The sequence below is a fragment of the Oenanthe melanoleuca genome, chromosome 9 (genome assembly GCF_029582105.1).
Source record: "Oenanthe melanoleuca isolate GR-GAL-2019-014 chromosome 9, OMel1.0, whole genome shotgun sequence".
NCBI lineage: Eukaryota > Metazoa > Chordata > Aves > Passeriformes > Muscicapidae > Oenanthe > Oenanthe melanoleuca.
In genome coordinates this window covers 6,305,438-6,327,529 of record NC_079343.1, presented here as the reverse complement: position 1 = coordinate 6,327,529, position 22,092 = coordinate 6,305,438, and the positions used below count along the sequence as shown (strand labels likewise).

The window sequence follows — 22,092 nt, the reverse complement described above, 5'->3', positions numbered from 1 at the left end:
GCAGTGTGGGGTTTTAAAAGCAGAACACAGGTTTATTTACAATCAAGTTCTTATGGGCAGCTGAATAAATAAAAATTTTGCCCCATATACTCTAAATTCCCCTCTGCAGAAAGTGTCTGAAAGAAAGGCTGGGTTAGAGGGAGCCTGTCAGAGCAGCTCCCCCAACCCAGCCCCTCCAAAGAACACACTTCCATGGTAAAACACTATTGGGAAAGAAGAAAATAAAGTGCAAATAAAAAGGCAGTAAAACGCTGGTGGCTTGTCTTGAGGCCCAGATGATGTGGAAAGGTTTGGCTGGATAAAGATATGCCAGGTAGCTCACACTCAGTCACATCATGGTTTAGGGTGCCAGAACAGGACAGAGCTAAGACACTGGTCCATACCACAAAGGGCTCCAGCGCAAATGGGAATATTGCACGTGTGCTCAAGAACGGGGCAAGTGGCCTGGAATTGCCAGCACCAAAAAAATGGATTTGGGATCTGATGCCACTACTCCCCCGTGTACTGACAGCCGCCAGGACAGGACGGATGAACAGAAAAAGGGACCAAACATCTGTCTTCCAGGACTGAAGTCACAGGATTACTACATTCCTTATCACTGCAGCACAACTTTTACAACAACCTCAAAAAGCTTAGCTCTCTTCTCACACTCAGTAACCGAACTGCCTCTGGTATAAAAAGATTAAAAAACCTCCTACTTTGTGACGCCCAAGCTGTTGAAGGGCATTTCAACATAAGGGTGCAGAAGTCCTAAAGAACAAACCGTTGCCTCAAGAACTGATACACATGAGTTCACATGACAGTACTGGAAAGCCTGTGTCAGGATCAGAACAGATCCAAACTGAGTTGATGACTCAAAGGCAGAGCTGTCAGAGCCATGGGAGACTCCCTTTAAAAGTGTTCCAACACTTCAAACTGCCTAGGATGTATTTCAGGATCTTCTCACCCCATGCCTGAGCTAGGCCACCAGAACAGAACACAGGAGACAGGACATGCTTTAAGTCAGCATAAACAATGACTTCTTTCCAAAGTTTCCACCTCAGAAGTGCTGTAGATACATTTGTGTGACAGGATATTTGGCACAGCTGTCTGGTGAGGAATCCCGCTAGTATCTTCAGCTCCACGTGCTGCATAGATACTGCAAGTAAAGGCATGACTAAGTAGCATTCTCCATCTACAACAGCTAATCCCGTTCTGAGTCCGAGTGCCACAGTGCAGTTATGGCCACGAGAAGTCCTGACTCAGGCTCCTTTCTCCATTGCTTTAGAACTTCCCTCTGGAAAGCAAAGCCCATGTGCTTATCAGTATGCTGACTCTGGATGGATCTGGGCTCGGGTCTCCACGCTGTGCAGCCACAGAGCAGCAGCACCAGGCACAGCCTTGCACCCTCCGTCAGTCAAAACTCAGACCACAGCACAGCCTTGTTTCCTTTGTCCACACTGACCACGTGGGCACCCGCTGGGGACCACGTGACTGCATTGATAGAAGAACTGAAAGGGAAGGCAAGAGTAAGTTTACAAGAAAGCTGAATTCCATAACAGCACTTAGCACTGGAATGAAATACTATAATACTCTTATTGCCAATAAAAAACCCACTTTTTCACATCTCAAGAGACTTGGGCTTTTAATAAGCCTGAGAGAGGCACAATTTCTTCAAAATGTATTGAATGCACTTTATTAGAATCATCTCAGTTTAATGAGATAACAACAAATCTAATCTAATTAAATCTAAAGACTATTGCCATGAATCCACAAAGACTTTGCATATTAATAATCCTCACATGCCAATAAAAGTTGCAAAGCTGTACAGCTCTCTCTTTTTGATAGCTCAGCAAGATCCACAACCCAGATCTATCTCCACCCTAGGCTGCATGACCCACTTTCCTCACCTGTGATGCTTTGCAAGCGTCCTCTCCACCTTCCCAGTAAGCACATTCCAAATGTAGAGGGCCCCATCAGCTGAGCCAGCAGCCACATAGTTACCATCAGGGCTGTGAGATCAGACCAGGTGCAAAAGGCAAAGAACAATTTTCAAGTCAGCAATTTTCAGCACACACACTATAATTTCATTCAAATTTCCTAAGGAAGCAACTTGGCATTAAATAGTCTTTTATGAGTTGTGTTATCACCTGCTAATACTAAGAGGTGAAAGGACCTCGAAATCAGAGCATTTCAAAGACATTGGATCAATTTACAGATACACTCTGACTTGACCAAGAGGAAACCTTGGACAAATTACAAACTCTGCCCCAGTTTTTCCAGCTGTAACTGGGGACCAGGGCAGCACAGCATGAGGAATCACTCAGTTTATCTGGGGAAAGATTCATCAAGTATCTTGTTTATGTCTGACCTTACCTGAACACAACTCTCGTCCAGTCAGAGCCACATTTGAATCCCTGGGCACTGGAAAGTTAGAATCAGATTAACTGTTAACTCATTTATGAGAGAAGATACTTACTAAAGACAATGTTAAGGATTTCTGAATGGTTCAGAATAAACTCCAACATCCCTTTATCCCAATTCATGTTTCTCACACACCCTTCTCTCAACAGCACCTGAAGAAATTCTTTGCTTTAGAACACAGACTTCTAAGCCAAGCTACCTTCTTTAAAGAGAAACATGAGAAGAACCATTAGAGCAGATCTTTGCTGTTTCTAGACATTCTAGAGAACGTCATGTAGAAAAAAAAGTGAGGAGACTGCTCTCTTCACAGAGGTCCTGAAAACCACTCCAGCACTAAGGGTAACCCACAATACAAGGTCCAGAAATTCAGAGTGTTCCTGTGAAGAATGCACTCACCTGAACGTCTGCTTGACAGCACTGACCCGCAGATCAATGATCTTGAGGAGATCATCACGGGAACAGGTCAGGAGCTCTGTTCGCTCCGGGTTCAGGTCCAGAGCTGTGATTCTTCCAAACAACTCCAGTTCTTTTACTATGCTTTCAGTCCTAAAGACAGAAAGAGGGAAAAGGGGGAAAAAAAAAAAAAAAAAAGAAAAGAAAAGCAGTGAACTAGGGTCCAAAAGCCAAATCAGTGCAGCAGAACTTTGATTTGCCCCAATGTGGAAAAGAAGAAAAAGGATTACTAGTTTATTCTTACATTTTTTTTTTTTTCCCAAGCTAGATCCCACCTTGTGGATAACATTTCCAGCAAACAGTTAAAACACTACTTTCCTCACAACCCCACCCTAGAACAGCAAGTACTGACTAAAATTATTTACCAGCAAGCAGGCTGTCTTTTCTGAAAAGAAATGGCATTCCAAAAAAAAAAAAACCCCCCAAAAAAACAAAAAAAAACCCCAACAAAAAAACATCCCCCAAAACAAAAAAAGCACTCCCCCAAAAAAACCTCCAACCCCCAAACCTGTAATACCAAACAGCATAAAAGTACTAACCAGTCTCTTTAATGGCCTTTTGCCACTTTTATAAGTCTCCCCAGCTGCCAAGCTCAAGAAGAAGAGTTCCCTACTTCAGATTAACATGACAGCAAACCCATAACCACTCCTATTCCATAAGCTCTCTTACAATAGTTTTACCTGATGTCCCAGAACCGAATTTTCTTATCAAAATGTCCACTCATTACACACTGCTCAGTACACACGATGTCATTGCAGCTAGATCCCGCAAACACTGTTTTTATACCTAAAAAGGAGAAACCAATGGTGACACACTTAAATTCACATGGTCCAAACTAATGAAAATTGAGACAGAAAACAATCCCTAAACCCTATCCCACTCATAGAGTGGCCACACAGAGGAGCACCCAAGGAGTGGCACAGGGCAAACTGTCTTAAAATAATCCTGATTAAGTCTTCAACCTCTCTGCCCTCCTCAATCTCCTTTGCTGGGACTTTAAATGTTCCCATGACAGCTGCTTCAATTCCACTTCATATTTAGCCAGGTATAATTTGCTGCTGTTAAATAACATGAATCTGTCTCCTTGACCTATGTTTGCAATTCAGGTATCAAGGTAACTTTGAATCTCAAATGCTCTCTCAGTGCAAGCAGGTTTAAGAGTTCCCAGTAGGAGACAAACCAAGGAAATAAGGTGTTACTCCCAAAGAAAAGCCTGGATCCTAGCAATTCCTTCATTTGAGATGTTGAAATTTTTTCCAAGAAACACTTCCATCCATTTCAGGGTTAAAAACCTGGCCTGGCTCCAAGTTTTTAGTGGAAGACTAAAATACCCATACCCAGACTTGGTAAACAAAGAACACTCCCAAAAACAGCTGCTCTCAGTGTAATAGCATTAACAGTGCTTCCTGCACACACAGGATTTCTTATTCCAGGTAACAGGCAGAAAGAATTCAGTTACTTAAAGAATAACAGAAAATGGGATGACTGCTAGCTTTTTATACTGGCAAAAAGGTTCAGAAATTGATCTGACAACAGACTGCCAGGAGCATCCAGTAGAAGCACAAAACATGGATGAGAGGCAGAAGTTAGGTTTCCTTACAAACTTTGCTGCGGAGGTCCCAGAGCTTGAGGGTCCGGTCGTGACTTCCCGAAACAATACGTGCATTGTCCAGCAGGAACTTGGCTGACAGAACTTTACCACTGTGACCTGTCAGGGTGTGCTGGGGACAGGAGATTGACACGGTGAAAAGTGAGTATTTCCACTTGCTCAAATTGTTAATTTGCATGTTTCCTGCATTGCTTGGCAGAAAAAAAAAAAAAAAAAAATCTATTACAGTTAAACAGAGATCACCATTGAGAAGGAGTGTTAATATCAGAGTCCAGCCTGGAACTGAGAAACACAGGTCACCTTTTGCTGCAGTTTCTCCAGTTACTCAGGAACCTGCCAGCTCCTTCCTCAACACTCTGTACAGCTACATTTCATGAACAGATGGCAACTGCAGGACAAATGGCCTTGCAGGACAAATCAATGACAAGGGGTTAAAGCATGCTGAAAATGGGAATTATGCCCTTCTGCTCTCATATGGAGCTTCCCTCAAGGACACAACAGGGTTTCAAGTCTCAATTGTTATTAAAGCCTGAAAGCTGAGATAACCAGGGATTTCAGAAAAACTCCCTACAACAGCTTCTCTAAAGTGCAGAGAAAGGCTCTCTGGGGCTGAAAACATGAGCCACATTCACTTAGAATTGCTCAACATTTACATACTAAATCACAAAACAGACAATTAATTACTAAAGAGTTATAAAAAACAAGACAAATCTTTGTAGATAGATTTTTTTTTTTAAATACTCAATGGAGTATCAAATTACACAAAGCAATCTGGGCTTGGGGAAAAACAAAATAAAAGCCCTTAAGAATTGAAGAAATGGGAGCTAAGCTTCAGAAAAAAACCTGAAAACTGATACACAAAACATCAGCCCGAAAAGACCACCTCGCCTTAAGAAAGGAACACAAACTCCAACAAGAAGGATCTATTTTCCATTGTGCATGTCTCTTCTACTCTTGCTGCACAGACATCACATACAGGTATCCACATTTAGGCAGGGAATTTTGGCAACGTTTACACTGATTTCAGCTTTACTACCTCCTGCTTATGTGTAAGCCATGAAAAGTCCACAGTGCTCACACTTGAAACAGAGAGCACTATTTCATCTCAGAAACAATGAATGCACTCCAAGCAATTACAGGAAGATTGTGAAAATGTCTGCAGATGCAACTAACCTTTTGCAGTGAGTAATCTAGGTCTGCTAAAATTGCATTCACTATAATTCACATCCAATAGTAGATTTTGCAGCCAAGGAGATGGTGCAAAAGAACTGATACTCTTTCTTCACTTTCCTGAGACTTGACATCTCCACACTGAGAACTACCCAATGAATTACAGTGCATCTGTTGGTTATAACCAACACTGAAATGTCAGAAGATCTGAACGTCAAAGCAGCATCTTAATAAAATAAGAAGTTGAAGAAAAGTGTACATAGGAAATGACAATTAAAAAAAGCTTTTTGAAAGCTGTGAAGCTTTTTTTTGGTCTATCAGAGGATTATTTTCAAATCAGAGCCAAGTATTAGAGAAGAATATGAGTACAAAGTATTTGGGAAGAAAGCAGGAACTTTTCAAAAGATATTGAGGATGATGTCCAACATGGTGAGGCTTACTGCCTTGGACAGCCAGGCAGAGGGCTCCTTTTCAAGAATGCTGCTTCTGACTTAAAAGTCCCTCTTTGTCTTCTACCAAGCCCTTTTCAGCAGTCTGTCCTTTGCAAGAGGCTGAAACATTGAGGTGGCTCTCCATAAAACATAAGAAGCATTTAAAGTTCCCCAGAGGGGTACACAAGTGTACACACACTTTATGTGGCAAGGTTTTTCTGGTGGGGAGTTGTATTGGGAAAATACACACTGGAGCTTCCTGCAAGACTGTGTGGAGATCAACACTGTATTTGAGGTCTTGTTGTAATGTAAAAAGAACTACTAAAAGTGTCTGTAAATGCCCAGCTTCCAAAATCGCTATGTCCCCATTAGACAAAACTGGGAATACAAGACAGAAACAACCCATGCACTGCCTTGCCTCACAAGACTCACCCGTAATCGATTGTCATCAACTGTCCAGATTCTGCTGGCAAAGTCATTTGAAGCTGCTAAGAGGTAAGAACCCTGAAAACACAAGATGCCTTTAAAATTCCTCTGTTGGTCAATATGCAAACCAAATTCAAGTATTTCCAATAAACAATTAAAACCATATTAGTGCTATTCTATATATAGTCAAAAGAAAGGAAAAACCACAGTAGCAAATGCCAGTATGGAAAGCTAATGCAACCCTTCCCAAAGGACTATGACACCTGCTTCTCACTAAAATGGGAGGGTTTGTAGAATCATGGCTATAGATTATAACAAGAATAACGTATACCAATCATAACAATAAACCAGACCAGAAAAAGGACATTCATCTTTCCCTTCTGCTGAGAAAATGCATTCTAGTTCACTCTTATCTGCTGTGCAGTTGTTCCCCTCTTTTTTGTTTTCTTGTGTTTTTTTCCCTAGGAAAAAAGCCCTGCATCATCTATTCCCACTGCTTAGAAGGGTCTCAGAGTGGAATTAGCCTGATTCTTACCATTTTCATTGAAATTCTAGCATTTTAAGCTAAGATTTCAAAAATGAAATCTGCCTGATGACAGAGAAACCAACTTGTTCATGGCTTTAGACTAAGGGCTCCCACAAGTCACCCATGATGGAGAATGGCCACCACAAAATTTATGCTTGCACTCTTGTCCATCACAAAAGACTTTCCTGAATCCTTGCAATCCTTTGGCATCTCACCCCGGCAATTCTCACTGCAAATGTGTTCAAGTAACTTGCCAAACCTCAGGACTAGTTTCTCCTGCAGATTAACAGCACACATCTAATGAGCTGGTCAGTGTCCAAAAGAAGGATCCTCTTGGGTGTATATCATAATTTAGCACATAGAATCACCAATTGGCAGAAATTACATCAGCTTTGTGCTATGGAAGAGGTCTCAGCAGAAAAGTCAGATCACATATCCAGTTAGACCAATCCAAGACCCCGAACTCCTTCAAGCAGAACTGTTGGATGCTGATCCCAGTCATGTCTCCGCTGCTCCAGGTGAACACGACCTGAGCACATCTCACACTGTCAGCAAACACTCTGCCAGCCACACCATTGCTGTGCTGTGGCTGGGGAGAAACTGCTGGGAGAAGAGGGCATGGAACTGCAAGTCTTGGGATAATCAGACCTTTTACTATTCATCACAGACCTCAGTAAAGCACTTATGGAAAAAAACCTTCACAGAAATAAAGCCTCAGTGTATTTGCTTCTTCTGTGCTGTTATGCCAGCTTCAGTGGAAAGCTAATTTCTTACTTTAAACAAAAATCCCTAACAGCCAATGTCTGAGCTGCATATCATCATCTGAATTGTAAAGTAAGGATTAGAATTATAGACTGCATCTTACCAAATAAAGGTCTTTTGTACAATTTTAACTACTTTCAGCTACGTTCATGTTTTAACTCATTTCTTAGGTAACTTTTCCATTAGAATGTAAATGATAGCAGAGAACAACATAATTCCATTAATTTATTCCCAATTCCAAACAGTGGATATTGCACAGATACTCACAGCACTATCAAACTCTATGCTTGTAATCCCAGCATTACTGCCAGAGAGGGAACCTTTGGGCTCACACCTATCTGCACAGAAAAAGATGAACAAAAACTTGAGCAATGGATTGGAACAGAAGCTGACACAAAGTGACCCCAAATACAACTCTATTTAGCATCCCACCATACCCCAAAGCAAAAATGCTTACCTCCCAATACTTCCCAAAGCTTAACCCTCCGGTCCATGCCTCCTGTTGCTAGTAACCGGGAGCCAGGGCTGAACTGCACCGCATTCACCTCCCCATCATGTGCATCCTGAGGAGGGGAAGGAAGAAAACAGCCACCCAAAAGGGAATTAGCACACACCCGTAACCCACAGATCAGAAAGCTACAGAACTTAAAGGTTACACAGAATCACAGCTGTGCATCTTTCAGCAGTAATAGGAAATAAAGTCAGAGACTGAAACTGCTGTGGCTGGTGGTGTCCTTATCTGAAGCAAAAATAAAGGCACATCAGGAAAAACTGCAGAAAGAACTCTGTAGCAATAACAAACTACCAAAAGCCTTATGATGCTTCCTAAGTTTAGGGTGTTAAAGTCATACCAGAAAAAAAAGAATTATAAGGAAAGGACAAGACAAAAAACAGTAACAGGTGATGTGCTGTAGAAGGAAAGTAACTTTTCATTCCTCCATCTAGAGACAGCCATGGAACATGATCCAATCAGCTCATGCAACCATGGAACAATTGAGTCAGGCTTGAGCTAAGCAGGTCTGCTAGGAAACAGCACAGCAGATGGCACTGCATGCACTGGGTTTGCAGGTGATTATGCAGTATGAGTGTGACAGCACCTGCTTGCAGAGGACTTGGGCTTCAGCTGTGCCTCCTCTCTGCAGATGCAGACCCCCCAGCACCCCTGCTTCCCATACCTTAATGTTCTGAATTCTTGAACTTTTAAAACCTATGAGGATTTTAAGATTTATTCATTTTTTATTCTTCTATTAATTTCACAGCTTTTTACTACTTACCCACACAGTATTACCACCACAATCTTAATTATTTCTTAAGTATTTTCTGAAGCTGCTCTTTCAAAACCAACTTTTCTAGAAACTTGCATTTTTATGAAACTTGTTGCTTGAATGTGGTCTGGCAGTTCATATTTAAGGCTAATCACACTTCAAATCTGATCTTTCTGCAAATGCAGAGGAGCCATTCACAACAAAACTGGTGAAAGGCCTTGCCTAGAAGCTACGTCTGGGAATGATTCCTGAAATGACTACCTTTTACACCTCCTACTTGCCTCTCCAAAGGTGAGTCCAGTTTGCTCCCTGCATTTGCCAAACCTCTGCCACAGAGTCCTTGCATTAATTCCTATATTGCTCTGCCAGACCTAGACATGTCTTGACCCTCCACCTAGGCTCAAAACACTGAAGCTGAAGCTGTACATCTCCTCCCCTGATGCCCCTATTCAAGCCAGCTCCAGATGCCATTTCAGTCATGATCCTATTCTCACTTGAAGTAATATTGCTACTCCCTCCATCCACAACTTCCACTACAGAATATGGTAACGGGGCAGGCAAGATTGCACATGCCTCCCTGCTGCAGTGAGCCACACTGATAGTCTGGATGAAGAAAATAAGTCATTTAATACCCACGAAAAATCCACATCCAGCTCTGGAGTGCCCAAGAAAGTTCCAGAGACATATTCAAACAAGCAGCTGCATTACAAGACAACATCATTTTTCAGTCACAAGACAATGCCCTGCACAGAAACTTAGGCTTGGCTTTGTGAGGCCAAAGAACACATAAAGGAGGTCTCAGCTTGAAAACTTTTGATCATGCACAGCAAATGAGGACACCCCAACACCCATGAGCTCCTCTTCACTAGGTTTGTTGGATTACATTTGGTGCCACAACTCCCTTTACTGTGGAGATCTGGAACTGAATTAATCCCATACTGTCAGCAATCTCTTCCTCAATCACAGCTCTACTATGGCATGATAGAATAGAGACTGCTGGGAGCCAAGGAGGTAATGGGGTGGAATTTCCCTGTGCCCTCAGAAAACTTCTTTGTCATCATCGACCTCAGTAAGACAGACAGCAAGCACACTGGCTCTGAGAAACATCTGGGCTAAGAATTGAATGGAATGAATGCTTCTACCAAACCAAGAACTCCTTCCTGTTAGGCAGTGCTGTAAGAAGAGTCTCAGGATATCAGCTCCCACATAGAGAATTCTCTTCCTCCAAAACTAGGACAAAGAATGGCAGAGTAGAGAATTCCTTCTGTACTCACAAAGACACATATGGCAGTAGTGGGCACTCTCACTTCTTTACTGGCACCTGGATGTGGCTCTGCATTATCCTGGGGTGCAGGGAGTGAGGACAGAGAACGCCTCCTGAGATGAAACACAGTATAAACATTTTAAAATGAGAAATTAACACTGTTTCTCTTGAGTTCATCCTGATTTGTACCTGTTAATTAACTACTCTGTACAGAAAGTAAAAATTGGGGGAAGGTGCTTACAACATCTATTTTTTAATCCCATCTTTCAAAAATTACATTCCTTCTGTAACACTATATTCACTTGTGGCTTTAGATATTTCACAGTCCACCACATGAGTTACCTGAACTGATTGCTGACTTCGTTTTGGAGCAGTGTTTTAATGTTTTCACTAGAAAGAAAACATGGGACTGGCTTCAGCTCCATTGTTATGTCTAGGAAGACTCAACACCATTTCAGCACTACATCCCAGGCAGCAAAATGCTCTGTTCCAAAGCCCCTGGGCTGCTTCATTTATGCAGAGACACCACCTACTACAGAGCTTAGCTTAGGACTGTCTCCACTCTGGAGACTAAGCACAGAACCCAATGACTTATTTTAAATAACCCTACTAAATGAGCAAAGTGCAGTGGAAAGTAAGAGCAAACCCCATGTATTCTCTCCACAAAGAGAGGCTCATTGCCTCTGTCACTGTAAATATCTTCTAAGCAGAGTTATCAACTGCAGAACCTAATCAGCACAATGCAGCTGGGTTCCATGTTACTTCAATGGAATACAATCACATGCTGGACTAAGAGCGGATAATGTTTTCACCTGGCAGTATCAGAAGACTGATGTCCCAAAAGGGGAGACTCAGACAGACTGGAGGGAAAGGTCAGAGGTCAGCACACGGCAAGATGGAAGAAACAGGAAGTTGAGGAGAACAAAAAAGAAAAAAAAAAGAAAGGCAGAAGCTAGAAGGAAGGCTGAAAATATTTGTTTGCATTCCCTGCATCACCAAGATTTTGGTGTACATTGAAACCGATAAACAAAACAAGGAGGTGAAAGTGTTCTAACCTACCCAAAGATATTACTGATAGAGTCCAGAAGGCCTCCAGCTGGCTGGGAGAGTCGCTTACTGAAGGAGGGGAGGACAGGTTTAAACCTTGTGAATAGCTTCTCCACATAAAGAGCAATACAAACACATTTCATAGCAACATGTATCTGGAAAGACTCCCTCCCCTCAGACCCAGCCCAGAAACAGAGAACACCAAGGCAGGCATCAGTACAAAAGTCATCAGTAACTACAACTGAACACGTTTTGTGGGTGAAGTTTCTTCAATGTCCCTCAACCTGTCAATTGCTGGGTTTAGATAGAACAGTTGGCCAAGTCTAAAGTTTCAATCAAATTAATCCGTGATCTCACATAACTACCTCTTACTTTCCACTCATTGCTATTTTAGAGAAAGAACAAGATGCTTTAATCTAGGGGAAGATTATTTTCAGTGTTTCAGATAAACTCAACTATTTGCAAAGACACATTGACATCTTGTAGAGTAATGGAGACATAAAACAACAGGCATTGCAATACCCATGTTATTAACTATATAGTTTTTAAACATTTGCTTTAAAGATTAAACAAAGACTTTTCAGGCACTAGGGTAATTTAGTTAAAACAGCAAAGGAAAACCAGCAGATCTAAAGCATGGCAACAGAGAACACAGCACATGAGTTTCCTGCTCTATTAGAGGCACTAAACTGTGCTCCACCTAAAGGCAACTAGAAACCTAAGTTACACTCCCAACACTGTTCCAGCTCTACCTATGCCCTTTGTTCTTCCTCAGTGACATGCTACAAAAATCTCTTGGTCACAAACCTGGATGTCCGGCTGACAGCTCGCACCGGAGAGGTTTCCTCAGCTGTGTCAGAGGTTTCATCTGCGAGCACTTCTATATCATCATCCCTGCTGAAGTGAGAGAAAACACCTCTTTTTCAATCAGCCACTGACAGCATGAACTGACAAAATGGCACTATTTCAGGGCCTGTCCGTGTCCATGGCCAGTGCACTCCAGGTTTATGGAGCTGCAGCAACACACAGGTAGATCCAGATAACACACACTGATGCAACTGCCACTGCCAGAGATGTAACTCAACACACAGTGTCTGAAAACAGACAGAGAGCAACTAAATTTCAGCTTCTTTCTTTCCAGCTGCCAATTCCACTTCACTGACAGCAGGGCTGGACTTACACATCTCCATTTCTGTTTTCAGATCTTCTTTTCAGATTCTCTTTACTACAGGCATCCTATTTCAGCCTGTAGCACTAACTACATACAGCATTGTAACAACCCACCTGAGCAAGGCTTCACTACAGAGTGAATGATATTTGCTGGAACAGTTACAGAAAAACAAAAACATGATTTACTGCAACACCAAGTATAGGTGATACCAGCACCATTTTTTGCTGTTTCAAAACAAACAAGTGTTAAAAAAAAGCACAAGAGGTTGACTGAAATCTCCTGCTTCACCTACACCAAAGATACCCCTGATACTTTCTACACTGTTGCACTTTAGGTGCTGCAACATTAAGTGCGAGAACTGTTTTTGCTCACTCTATTATTGTTGGTGGTCAACTGAACACAGGAGTGAGGTTCCAACCCGTGTACAATAAATTAATCCAGCTAAGTTACTCAGCTAATGCTGAAGATTTTCCCCCATTAGTCACCATGGGCTCTGACAGCCTAATATTTTTTCCTTCAATGATGATTTTTCCTCCACTGCTGTTTTTGCAGGACAAACTATTTTTAAACACACTTTACTAACCTAATGCCATTTGACTTAAGAGAAGTTTAAATTCAGCATTTAAATAACCAATTTGTACCATCAGATAATACTCAGCTGCAAAAGCATTTAAAAGGATAAAACCATTTGTAATCTCTCATTTCAGAATATAGCTGCCCTTCCAATTCTAAGATTTTGGAGGAGAGTATACATGAAAAGACTACATAAAATATATTCACTGATTGAATGTATCAGGCTGGTGTTTCAATAAAATATTATCAAATTCTGCCAATACTTATTTTTAAAAGTCTAAAATTTCTGCTATCAAAACTATGTGTAGCAGAACTTTCCATGTTAACAACGTATTTTTAAGTAAATATAAACACCAGGGCACACCCCCTGAAATGGTGCAGTTTTTCTCTTCAGTAAGCAGCACATTTACTCAACACAAGCCCTCTCAAGTTTTAAAATCAGAAAGAAGAAATCAAAGCCATCTCTGAAGCAGAGTTTGAATAGTATACAGAAGGAATTATGCTATAGGGTGTCTCATACTCCCTTTCCACATGCCCTTCCTCCCTCTCCCAGCCCTTTGCACATCCTCCCTTCCAGAGGGATGCACTGCTTCTGTCCTTTGCAAGAGCTTGCAGCACAGCACTCAGTGTGACTCTGTGATATGAACATAAAGAGGAAAGATGTCCAGAAAAAGCCTGCAGGCTGCTCTGGCACCACTCAGCAGGGTCCAGGGACAGAGCATCAGATGCAGCCCAGCTCAGAGCACCCACAGCTACCACTGTCCACTTCAGCCACCTGATCCAACACCACCCAGAGCCAAACACAGCATGGCAAGACCAAGGGGCTGGAGGGATTTCTCTTCAGCTTACCAGGTAAAGTACTTCACTGTTTTTCCCTTAGACAATAAATCCCTGCCAGTATGGAAGCCATGTATTTTCACTGAGGTTAATTCACTCAGAACCTGTTCCTACAGGAAATCCTTAAGCATGTTTGTAGTCTAACATTCTAAAATCCAGGCATCTCCAGAGTAATTGTTTAATGACTTCACAGTTTCATGAAAAACTATCTTTAAGACCAAAGGCACATATCTCAGCACAAAAATATATTGATCATATGAACCACTCCTGTGACTTTCAGTCCAAGTATCTATTTTTAGTCCTAAAAGAGTTCCTTCTTCTGTAAGTTCAGGTAGGGAGAGTTACTGCACATTTCTGACTTTACACAAGAAGTTCAAACACTCTTCTACATCACCCAATTTAGGAATAACAAAGATACCATTTATCATGCATCTGCATAAACCTGAGGCATAAACTGGTGAAAGAGACTCTATAAATCAAGACTGCTTACGGTTCAACAGGCAAGGGCTCTTTGGCAGCTTCTGCCAGCTCCTTCTGCAGCCTGGCCTGGCGTCTCCTAAGAAAGAGAACTCAAGGTTATTAAAAAAGAAAAACAACATTTCCTTAATCCCATTCCAAAGGCTACCCTGCACGGTTTTGATGTGCTTCATAAAATTAAGAAAAAAAATTAAAAAAATCAGTCCCCTGCTCTAATTTTATCCTGATTTTCAAGATACTCTGAGGAGGGGAGGCAGTTTTCTTACACTGAATAGCAAAGAACAAGATCACTCAAGTGAGGCAATGAGGTAAAGTAAACCTATGGCCCGGTACGATCCATATGAATATGCATTACCTTGGAGGGTCAGAACTTGCCAAAATAATGATTATGTTAGTGAAGCTAAAACAAAACTGCCAGATACTGTGAGACTTGTAATATAGGTCAGTCACCAGGTATTGTTTGCAGGCAAGCAAGCTGAAACAATTTAGGAGAAAAATTATTTTGCAACAAAAAAAAGCAATACAAACTACTTTTGCAGTAAGTTTTACATAGCTCAGTTTCATGGCAGATGCTCATTCTAGAGGAATCCAAAAAACACTGAAGTTAGTCAAGTCAAAAAAGGATAAAACTAGGACCAGTATATAATGCAATATGAAAAAAAGAAGTCCATATCTAGTACCAGCAAAACCCCACAGTTTCTACCTGATTTATGATTTTCAGCATACAGTTAAATGTTGCTGAAGAAACAAAAGAATGTTGTTTTATTCATCTAAAAGACAGGAATGTTTTCACAAAGTGTCAGTCTGTGTTGGCTGGAAAAAGAAAGTACTGGACTCTCACTGTGCTATGTAAGAACAGAGACCTCAGAGGTCAAAACTAAATCTGGTTTTATCCTCTATACTCATAACTGAAAAATATATCAATTTTATCAAACAGAGGTCATGGATCTCACCTTGAATCCTTTTCATTTTCTGCATTCAAACGATTGGCTTCTTGTGCTTTCTCTGCCATCCAACGTGAAACCAGCTCCTGGTTGTCTTCAGTAGTTTTCCTTAGCTTCTCCTCCAAGGCATTGAAGGTGATCTGGAGAGCATCATATTCATCTTTCAGTGTCTGATTAGCTCGCTCAAGATCTTGCAGTTTGCTACGCAATTCCTGGCACTCTGTTTCCAGTTCAGAAATCCTTTGCAAATACTCTGCAATCCTGGAATGGCAACAAAACATACAAAATCATGAGGACCTCCTTTGGGACCTGTGCCATCTTCCTTGTGCTCTTTGCATAATGCCTCACAAAGGCATTTTTAGCCCTGGGCTAAAACTCCTAGAGAATATTATAACTCCAGTAAAGAACTCCATTAGAAGTCGGGTCACAGACAAAACATTTCTTACTCACTTGGCTTCGTTCATCTGCATCTCTTTGTCCTTCTGCTGCATTTGGTTGTTCAAATCAATTACAGACTGGGCAAGCTGGGGAGAGGGGAAAATTGCATTACAAACTGCAGGGATGTCAGTGGATAACACACTGAGCAGCCTTCAGTGCAAGCACAGACTAATCTAGCATTAAAAGCATGGATCACACATTTCAGAGTTTTTTACCCCAACTTTCTATGCAGATCTCCTACACAGGTCATTAAATCAGAGAATCCACTTTCAAAAATGAATTGTCTAAAAGCTGCTGTCCCTTGATGTCTCACTCTTTTCCCTCAAAAAATTTCATTAATAGTCAGATCAAACAGAATGTATACTAGGAAAAATTTTTAGTAGTGGAAAAATCAGTACAGAAACTAAAAATTGTCAAGTAAGTAAACAACAAATGAGTACTGACAACCAAGAAACAAATCCTGTCACGGCCAGGACAGCCATTTCGGGAGACACACAGCTCACACTGTGAACACAGGTGCCACTGAGAGTTTTCTCACAGAGAAAGCTGCTGGTGGAGTGCCTGCAGAGCACAGGGAACAGAGAGGCAGAGGCCAATGCTGCCAAGCTGCAGCTGCCAGCTCATAGCTTACCCAGCAGCACAGTCTCAGCTGCCCAGGAAGAAGGAAGACTGATTTTTGGGACGAGTGCCTGCCTGTGTAAGTGGTTTAAGGACACCAGGTTGGGAGCAAAGAAAGTATTCTGAGTGCCCTAACCACTGGGTGCACATGTCCTACAGAAAACAGCCTCCTCTTTGAAAAGCTCAGAATTGCTGATGCTGGAGCTTCTCAACACCTCAGTGGGGTATGATCAAAGGAGCATTTTCCAGGCCATTCACACCATTTCTCTATGAAAGTGTGCAGTCCCATTCAGCTTCCAGACTCATTCAGTCCACTGCTGTGCTTTTAAAAACCCAGCTCTGCTGCTGAAATTCCGTATCTCCTGGTCAAAAATACCCCAAAACACAAATCCAAGATCCCCTGGCTTTTCCTCTCTTCCAGGCCCAAGTGTCATTGCTACAGAACTCCTGGGCTCTGAACCAGCACTCCCTTTCCAGCTTAGCACCATGGCTCTTTCAACCTTGGCTGGTGCTTGTTTCCACAGAAGTAGTGCAAAGTGAGACCACTGAAACCACACACAGCCCCCTATGCCCCACTCATTCTAAGTTTTTTCAAGTTATCAGTGGTCATATACAGCTCTGTGGCCCAGATCAGTTCCTTCCTCCTCTAATACAACTAAAACCCTATTAATGAAGCAGAAAAATCAGCACTTATAAATCATGCTATGCTATCAGTATAAGCTCTCATCTTCTGGTGACACTATTACAGACCAGCCCATCTCTGGTTGATTTTAATCATCAAAAATTGGGGAAGTTTAAAAAGGCTCTAGATGAAAGGAGGAAAAAATGATGATTAATGAGCCTGGTAAAATCATGGCCAGGCTCCTAAAACACCACATATGGACCACAGAGAACATAAAAGACTTTCTAACCTCTCCACGTTTCTTGTGCAGCTCAGTCAGCTCCTCCTGGTGCTTTATCTTCAGCTGGGCCAGCTCCTGCAGCTGAGCATCGTTCCATGTGCCATCATGTCCTGGGCTGCAATTGGACAGAGAAGAAGAAGAGACGTCCAAAACTAGAATCCAGTTGTTTCTGTGCCTTTGCCAGGGTACAGACATTGCCTCCCTTGGATGCTTTGCACACCAGGGACACAGGTGATTGGTAACAAACCAAGCCACAGCTGGTTTCCACACCACACACTCTTCACCAGCCAAAAGGCCATCACACAGTACTGGAAAGCAACCTCTCCTGAGGACTACATTTACGTTTTGTACATTTCTAAACCAGAACTCAAACTCTAATGGAAGATAACTAGCCTTTATTTAAATTTGCATGAGGATAATTGAGTCTTATAAGCATACTCTCTAACTTCTGGAACAATTACAAATATTTATTTTACCACCCTGATTTGTTCTGGAGAGAGCTGGTGGACCTTGAAGGGTAAGATGTCTGGACTGAGTCCAGAACCAAAAGTCAGGAAACCAGGGAGTAATCCCAAGCCCTTGGGTTTACAGTCCCAGGTGTGACAAGTCACTTCTCCATTGGCCTGACTATACTCTTTTTGTGCATAAGTTTTGAAGTAGTTACTAATAGTGATTTTCAACCCTATTACTGTGAGATAATATTGAATTTTTACATATCAGAATATTTATATCACCCTCCGCCCCAAACTATAGTGTAACATTTATCACTCACGTCTCTGAAAGCAGAGACAGGAACAGAGAAAACCAAGCTTTTTTAAAAGCATATATGCACACAGGCTCTGAGCACATTAACAGCTAAATTTTGAATTAAAGCTTTTTAAAAAATCTTAATTTTAACTTCAACGCCGTCATATCAGACAAACAGAACACGTAATTGCATCCCTTTCCACAGTCATTTCGTGTTGTAACAGTCCAGGGGGAAACAGAAAATCCATCCAAATGCCTCACAGTGATATGAGTAACATAATGCTCTTCTCAAAAAACAACCAACCAACTCCTCACTGAACTAATGCTGCACTAACTGCATTTCCAAAAAAATGTGTGCCAACAGACAGGAAGCCAAGTCCTGTGGTAATATCCAACACATGCTATAGCTCCAGCCATGCATACCCCTACAGCCAGAACTAGATACTACTCCTTGGCCTTGAGGGAAGTAAAAACAGTTTTCATCAGCTATCTAGGATTAGAAAAGTAATTTTGTTTCAAAAACTTGTCATATATTGAGCACAGCATCAGAGTTCAGCTGAGTATTTGCTTTCAGATGCTGCTTGTGCCTTTATTCTCATGCACATTTAGTCCAGCCTCACCCCATCTCTTAGACCTGGCATTTAGCCAGAACACAATTCCCGTAAACTGAAACGGTTCAAGACAACAGCAGCCATCAGAAAGCTTTTGAAAACTTTCACATGGGTGTTACCTCCAGCCCGCTGGAGTTTTGCCTGCAATTCCTGTAAACCCAGCAGTTCTTCCTTCTCTGCTAATATTGATTTGTTTTGTATCCCAACTGGACATGCTCCCACAGTTCCCTGCTGTAGAGCGGTTCTGCTTTCAGGACAAGAACAAAAAGAACCTCAACAGAGGAAGAAATTCTTACAAAAGTAGGAATTCTGAGCTCCTTGGTCCTGCCTTCCCCTCAGGTACACTGAGGGCAGAACTGGCCTGTGGAACAGACAGGCTTCTGGCACATGGGTTTGCTGTGCAGTCAAACACCAGCAGAACCAGCAGCACAACCCTGGCCTTCTGCACAGGGTTCCTCCCACGTTAGGGAGGAAGCTTCCCAAGAAATCCTATTAAAAGCAGGCACAAAACACCTTCATTTTGGCACTTGGTGCTTACTCAGGACTGACACTTCACAATCATAGTTTATTTCTGTTCTCCCCTTTCATGTGATGACACAGACTGAAAGAAACTAAGACATTAAACCATCCCATACTCATTGGGAAGAGCAGGCAAGCAGACCAGGAGTAGCAGCTCATTGTGGTCCACCTCTGTTCCATGAGTTTGTGATAAGTCAGCTTCTTTCTCAAATCTGGCCAGATCTTTCAGTGCTGCACACTCTAACTTCATACTGTAACTTTACCACAGGCTTAGACATAACTCAAGTTATATTTAGTCCAACAGAATTTCAATCTGTTGTGTGCCGAGTCACTGCAGGGATCCAGGAACTGCTTGTGTGAGGCATCAAACAGTGGTTTGGGTTACAAGGTGTACAACAGACAGCTGCTGACAAAAAAGGAGTGTTACATACCTGATCTCATGTCTGCTCTGCATGTCATATTTTTCTGCTTGAAGCTTATCAGCCAGCACTGCATGAAGGTCTGACTTCTCCAGCAGCTTGTTATCTGCAGGAGCAGAAAGAGCACTTAAGACAACCAGAAAGCAAATCCAGATTCCCATCTTCTCCTGCCTAGATCACTAGCTGTGATTTAGTTCCTTTAATTACTCTGACACAGCCAAATGCTACATGAGCCTCCACCACATCAGTGTGTTCTCCCTCCTCTTTGATCTCAACAGGTTAAGGCACCATCCACCTACAACCCCAGGAACTCCTCATTAATCCAGATGCTGTGTGGGACTGGTCTTATGAAAGCTTAATAGAGAAAGAGAGAGCAAGTGCTCAGATGCATTGCTATCTGCTAAAACAGAGAGAGTTCAAAGTTTACTCTTTACAGCTCCCCAAAGGACGGCAACAAGGAGAACAGGCCTGGCAGAGAGGCTAAGCTGAGCTCTGCCGTTTGCTTTCCCCTCCATTGTGTGAGACCCCCCCTTTCATCCTGACACAGCTGAGGCAGGAGAGGGGCGGGCAGGAAAGCCCTGAACAGGGAGTGCTGGCCCCTGGATAGCTCCAAATTTTACAAAAGACCATGAGCAGGGTCAATAGCACCATTGTTCTCGGTTCTACAAGCAACTGGGCGGGAATTAAGCAGACAATTCGGACATTCAATCACTGTCCAAAATACAAAGCGCTGCAGCCTCTGAGAGAACTGAAACAACTACGTATTTTCCTCGATAAAGCAGAAATTCCAGCTTTCCTGTCATTACAGACAAGTCCCATACAGTCCCGAGAAAACAGCATGGGCAAGGCCCCGGGGACCCTGTCCCACCACGGCTTTCCCACTTTTGAAGAGGAAAAATACCAGAATAATCCGGGCTGGAAGGGAGCACAAGGGGTCACCAGGTCCCAGCTCCCTGCTCAAGCAGGGTCACCCCACAGCACATGGCACCGGATAAAATCTAGTTCTGGAATACCTCCAGGGAGGAAGACTCCACACCCTCCCCACAGAGCAGAGTCTCCCTGCCGATACTGATGGGCATCGCTGAGGGAGAAGAGAAGCGCTACTTCGGCCGCGCCCCCGCCAGGCCCCGCTTACACTGGGCGATGATCTCCTCGAAAGCCTGGCGCTGCAGCCGGTCCCGCCGCCGCAGCTCCTCCGCGATGTGCCGCTTCCAGGGAGGGAACCCGGCGGCGCGCAGCCCCGACGCCATCTCGGCGGCAGCCGGGTCGGAGCGGGCCGGGGCGGGCGGCGCTGGGGGGGAGGGAGGTGGCGGGAGCGCGAGGAGGCGGCGGGAGCCCCCTCAGAGCCAGGCCCGGGCCCGCGGCCGCGCCCCCACACCCGCCATGGCGCCGCGCTACGTCAGGGGCCCTCGCGACTTTTCGGCGCGCCGCGACTACGACGGAGGCTGCCTCTCTACTGCCTGATGCCGTCCGCCCTCCTCCGGCGCCGCCGACCCCAGCATAGGTGTACCCAGGCCGGCAAGCGCCGCGAGATCGCGCTGCAAACACGGAGGCGGGGTCCGCCTCAGGCAGGAGAACAGGCGCTTTTTGAGGCGAGCAGGTCCCGCGCCGCGACATTTTGTGTCCTCCATGCAGGCGCCATCTTGAGAGTGGCCCTGCTACCACGTTGACTGTGGTCCTGTCGCCATCTTGAGAATGGCGTCACCGCCATCTTGATAGTGGCCAACCCGCCTTCTGCGGGCGTTCCTGAGCCGCCATGTTGAGGCCAGTATAGGCGCATGCGCGCAGGCCGCCCGCTGGGAGGGTCCTCTGCCTCCCACTCTTAAAGCACGAGTGTTACTGTGAGTGAACGTTAAACATTTATTAAGGGTTCCACAGGGAGTGCAAATACGACACACCTGCAGTGCCATTTGTTGAGTGGTCCTTGTGCTCTTTTCTCCCCTTCACAAGACATCGCCTGCCAGGAATCACGGAATACCGGGATGGGGCCAGGCTGGGAGGGCCCACAGGGGCTCATCTGCTCCCACCCCCCTGCTCCAGCAGGGCCATCCCGGAGCTCAGGGCATAGGATTGTATCCGGAGGACTCTGGAATATCCCCTGTGAGGACAGCCCACACTCTCTGTTCAGGGCTGGGGCACTGTCCTGGGAAGAAGTTCTGTCTCCTGTGCAGGGAGAACTTCTTGGGATCAGTCCCTGGCCGTTCCTCTGGTGCCATTGCTGGAGCCCCGGAGCAGAGCCTGGGCTCTCTGAGCCCTCCCTGTGGACAGGGACACACAGGGATGGGGGCCCCGCCCGAGGCTGAACAGCCCCAGCTCAGCCTTCAAGGAGGGTGGTGGTGACATGAAATGGAGCTTGAGGCTTTCTGGAAAAACTACTTAATTTGGAACACGGCAGAAACTACTATGCAACCCTCGGTGCACTCCCACCTTCTGGCCAGCCTCACAAAGAAACCACATTCTCTGGTAAATGTAAAAATCCG

At 43.7% G+C, this 22,092-nt stretch overlaps 1 protein-coding gene and 2 non-coding genes across 8 annotated transcripts; all 3 read right to left on the bottom strand.

Annotated features, from left to right (window-relative positions):
• Positions 1–6: 6 nt before the first annotated feature.
• ATG16L1 (autophagy related 16 like 1) lies at positions 7–21,300 on the bottom strand. Of its 6 annotated transcripts, none has more exons than XM_056498838.1 (19): positions 20,748–21,300; positions 19,625–19,718; positions 17,326–17,431; positions 15,809–15,882; positions 15,368–15,619; positions 14,428–14,493; positions 12,164–12,250; positions 11,369–11,425; positions 11,122–11,169; positions 10,320–10,422; positions 8,238–8,343; positions 8,048–8,118; positions 6,499–6,570; positions 4,457–4,577; positions 3,537–3,642; positions 2,800–2,949; positions 2,356–2,403; positions 1,890–1,991; positions 7–1,490 (listed from the first exon to the last, which is right to left on the bottom strand). In XM_056498838.1, the coding sequence occupies exons 1-19, from the start codon at positions 20,860–20,862 to the stop codon at positions 1,397–1,399; spliced, it is 1,872 nt and encodes a 623-aa protein (XP_056354813.1). In that variant the 5' UTR covers positions 20,863–21,300; the 3' UTR covers positions 7–1,396. The 6 variants fall into 6 exon arrangements, with proteins under 6 accessions (XP_056354813.1, XP_056354812.1, XP_056354815.1 ...); XM_056498837.1 differs by having other exon boundaries at positions 12,164–12,253; positions 20,748–21,299; XM_056498840.1 differs by lacking the exon at positions 11,122–11,169 and having other exon boundaries at positions 20,748–21,296.
• Positions 7,426–7,688, bottom strand: LOC130257111 (small Cajal body-specific RNA 6). Its single transcript, XR_008841252.1, has one exon. It is a non-coding gene; the product is annotated as a small Cajal body-specific RNA 6 (non-coding RNA).
• LOC130257113 (small Cajal body-specific RNA 6) lies at positions 9,840–10,111 on the bottom strand. Its single transcript, XR_008841254.1, has one exon. It is a non-coding gene; the product is annotated as a small Cajal body-specific RNA 6 (non-coding RNA).
• Positions 21,301–22,092: the final 792 nt, after the last annotated feature.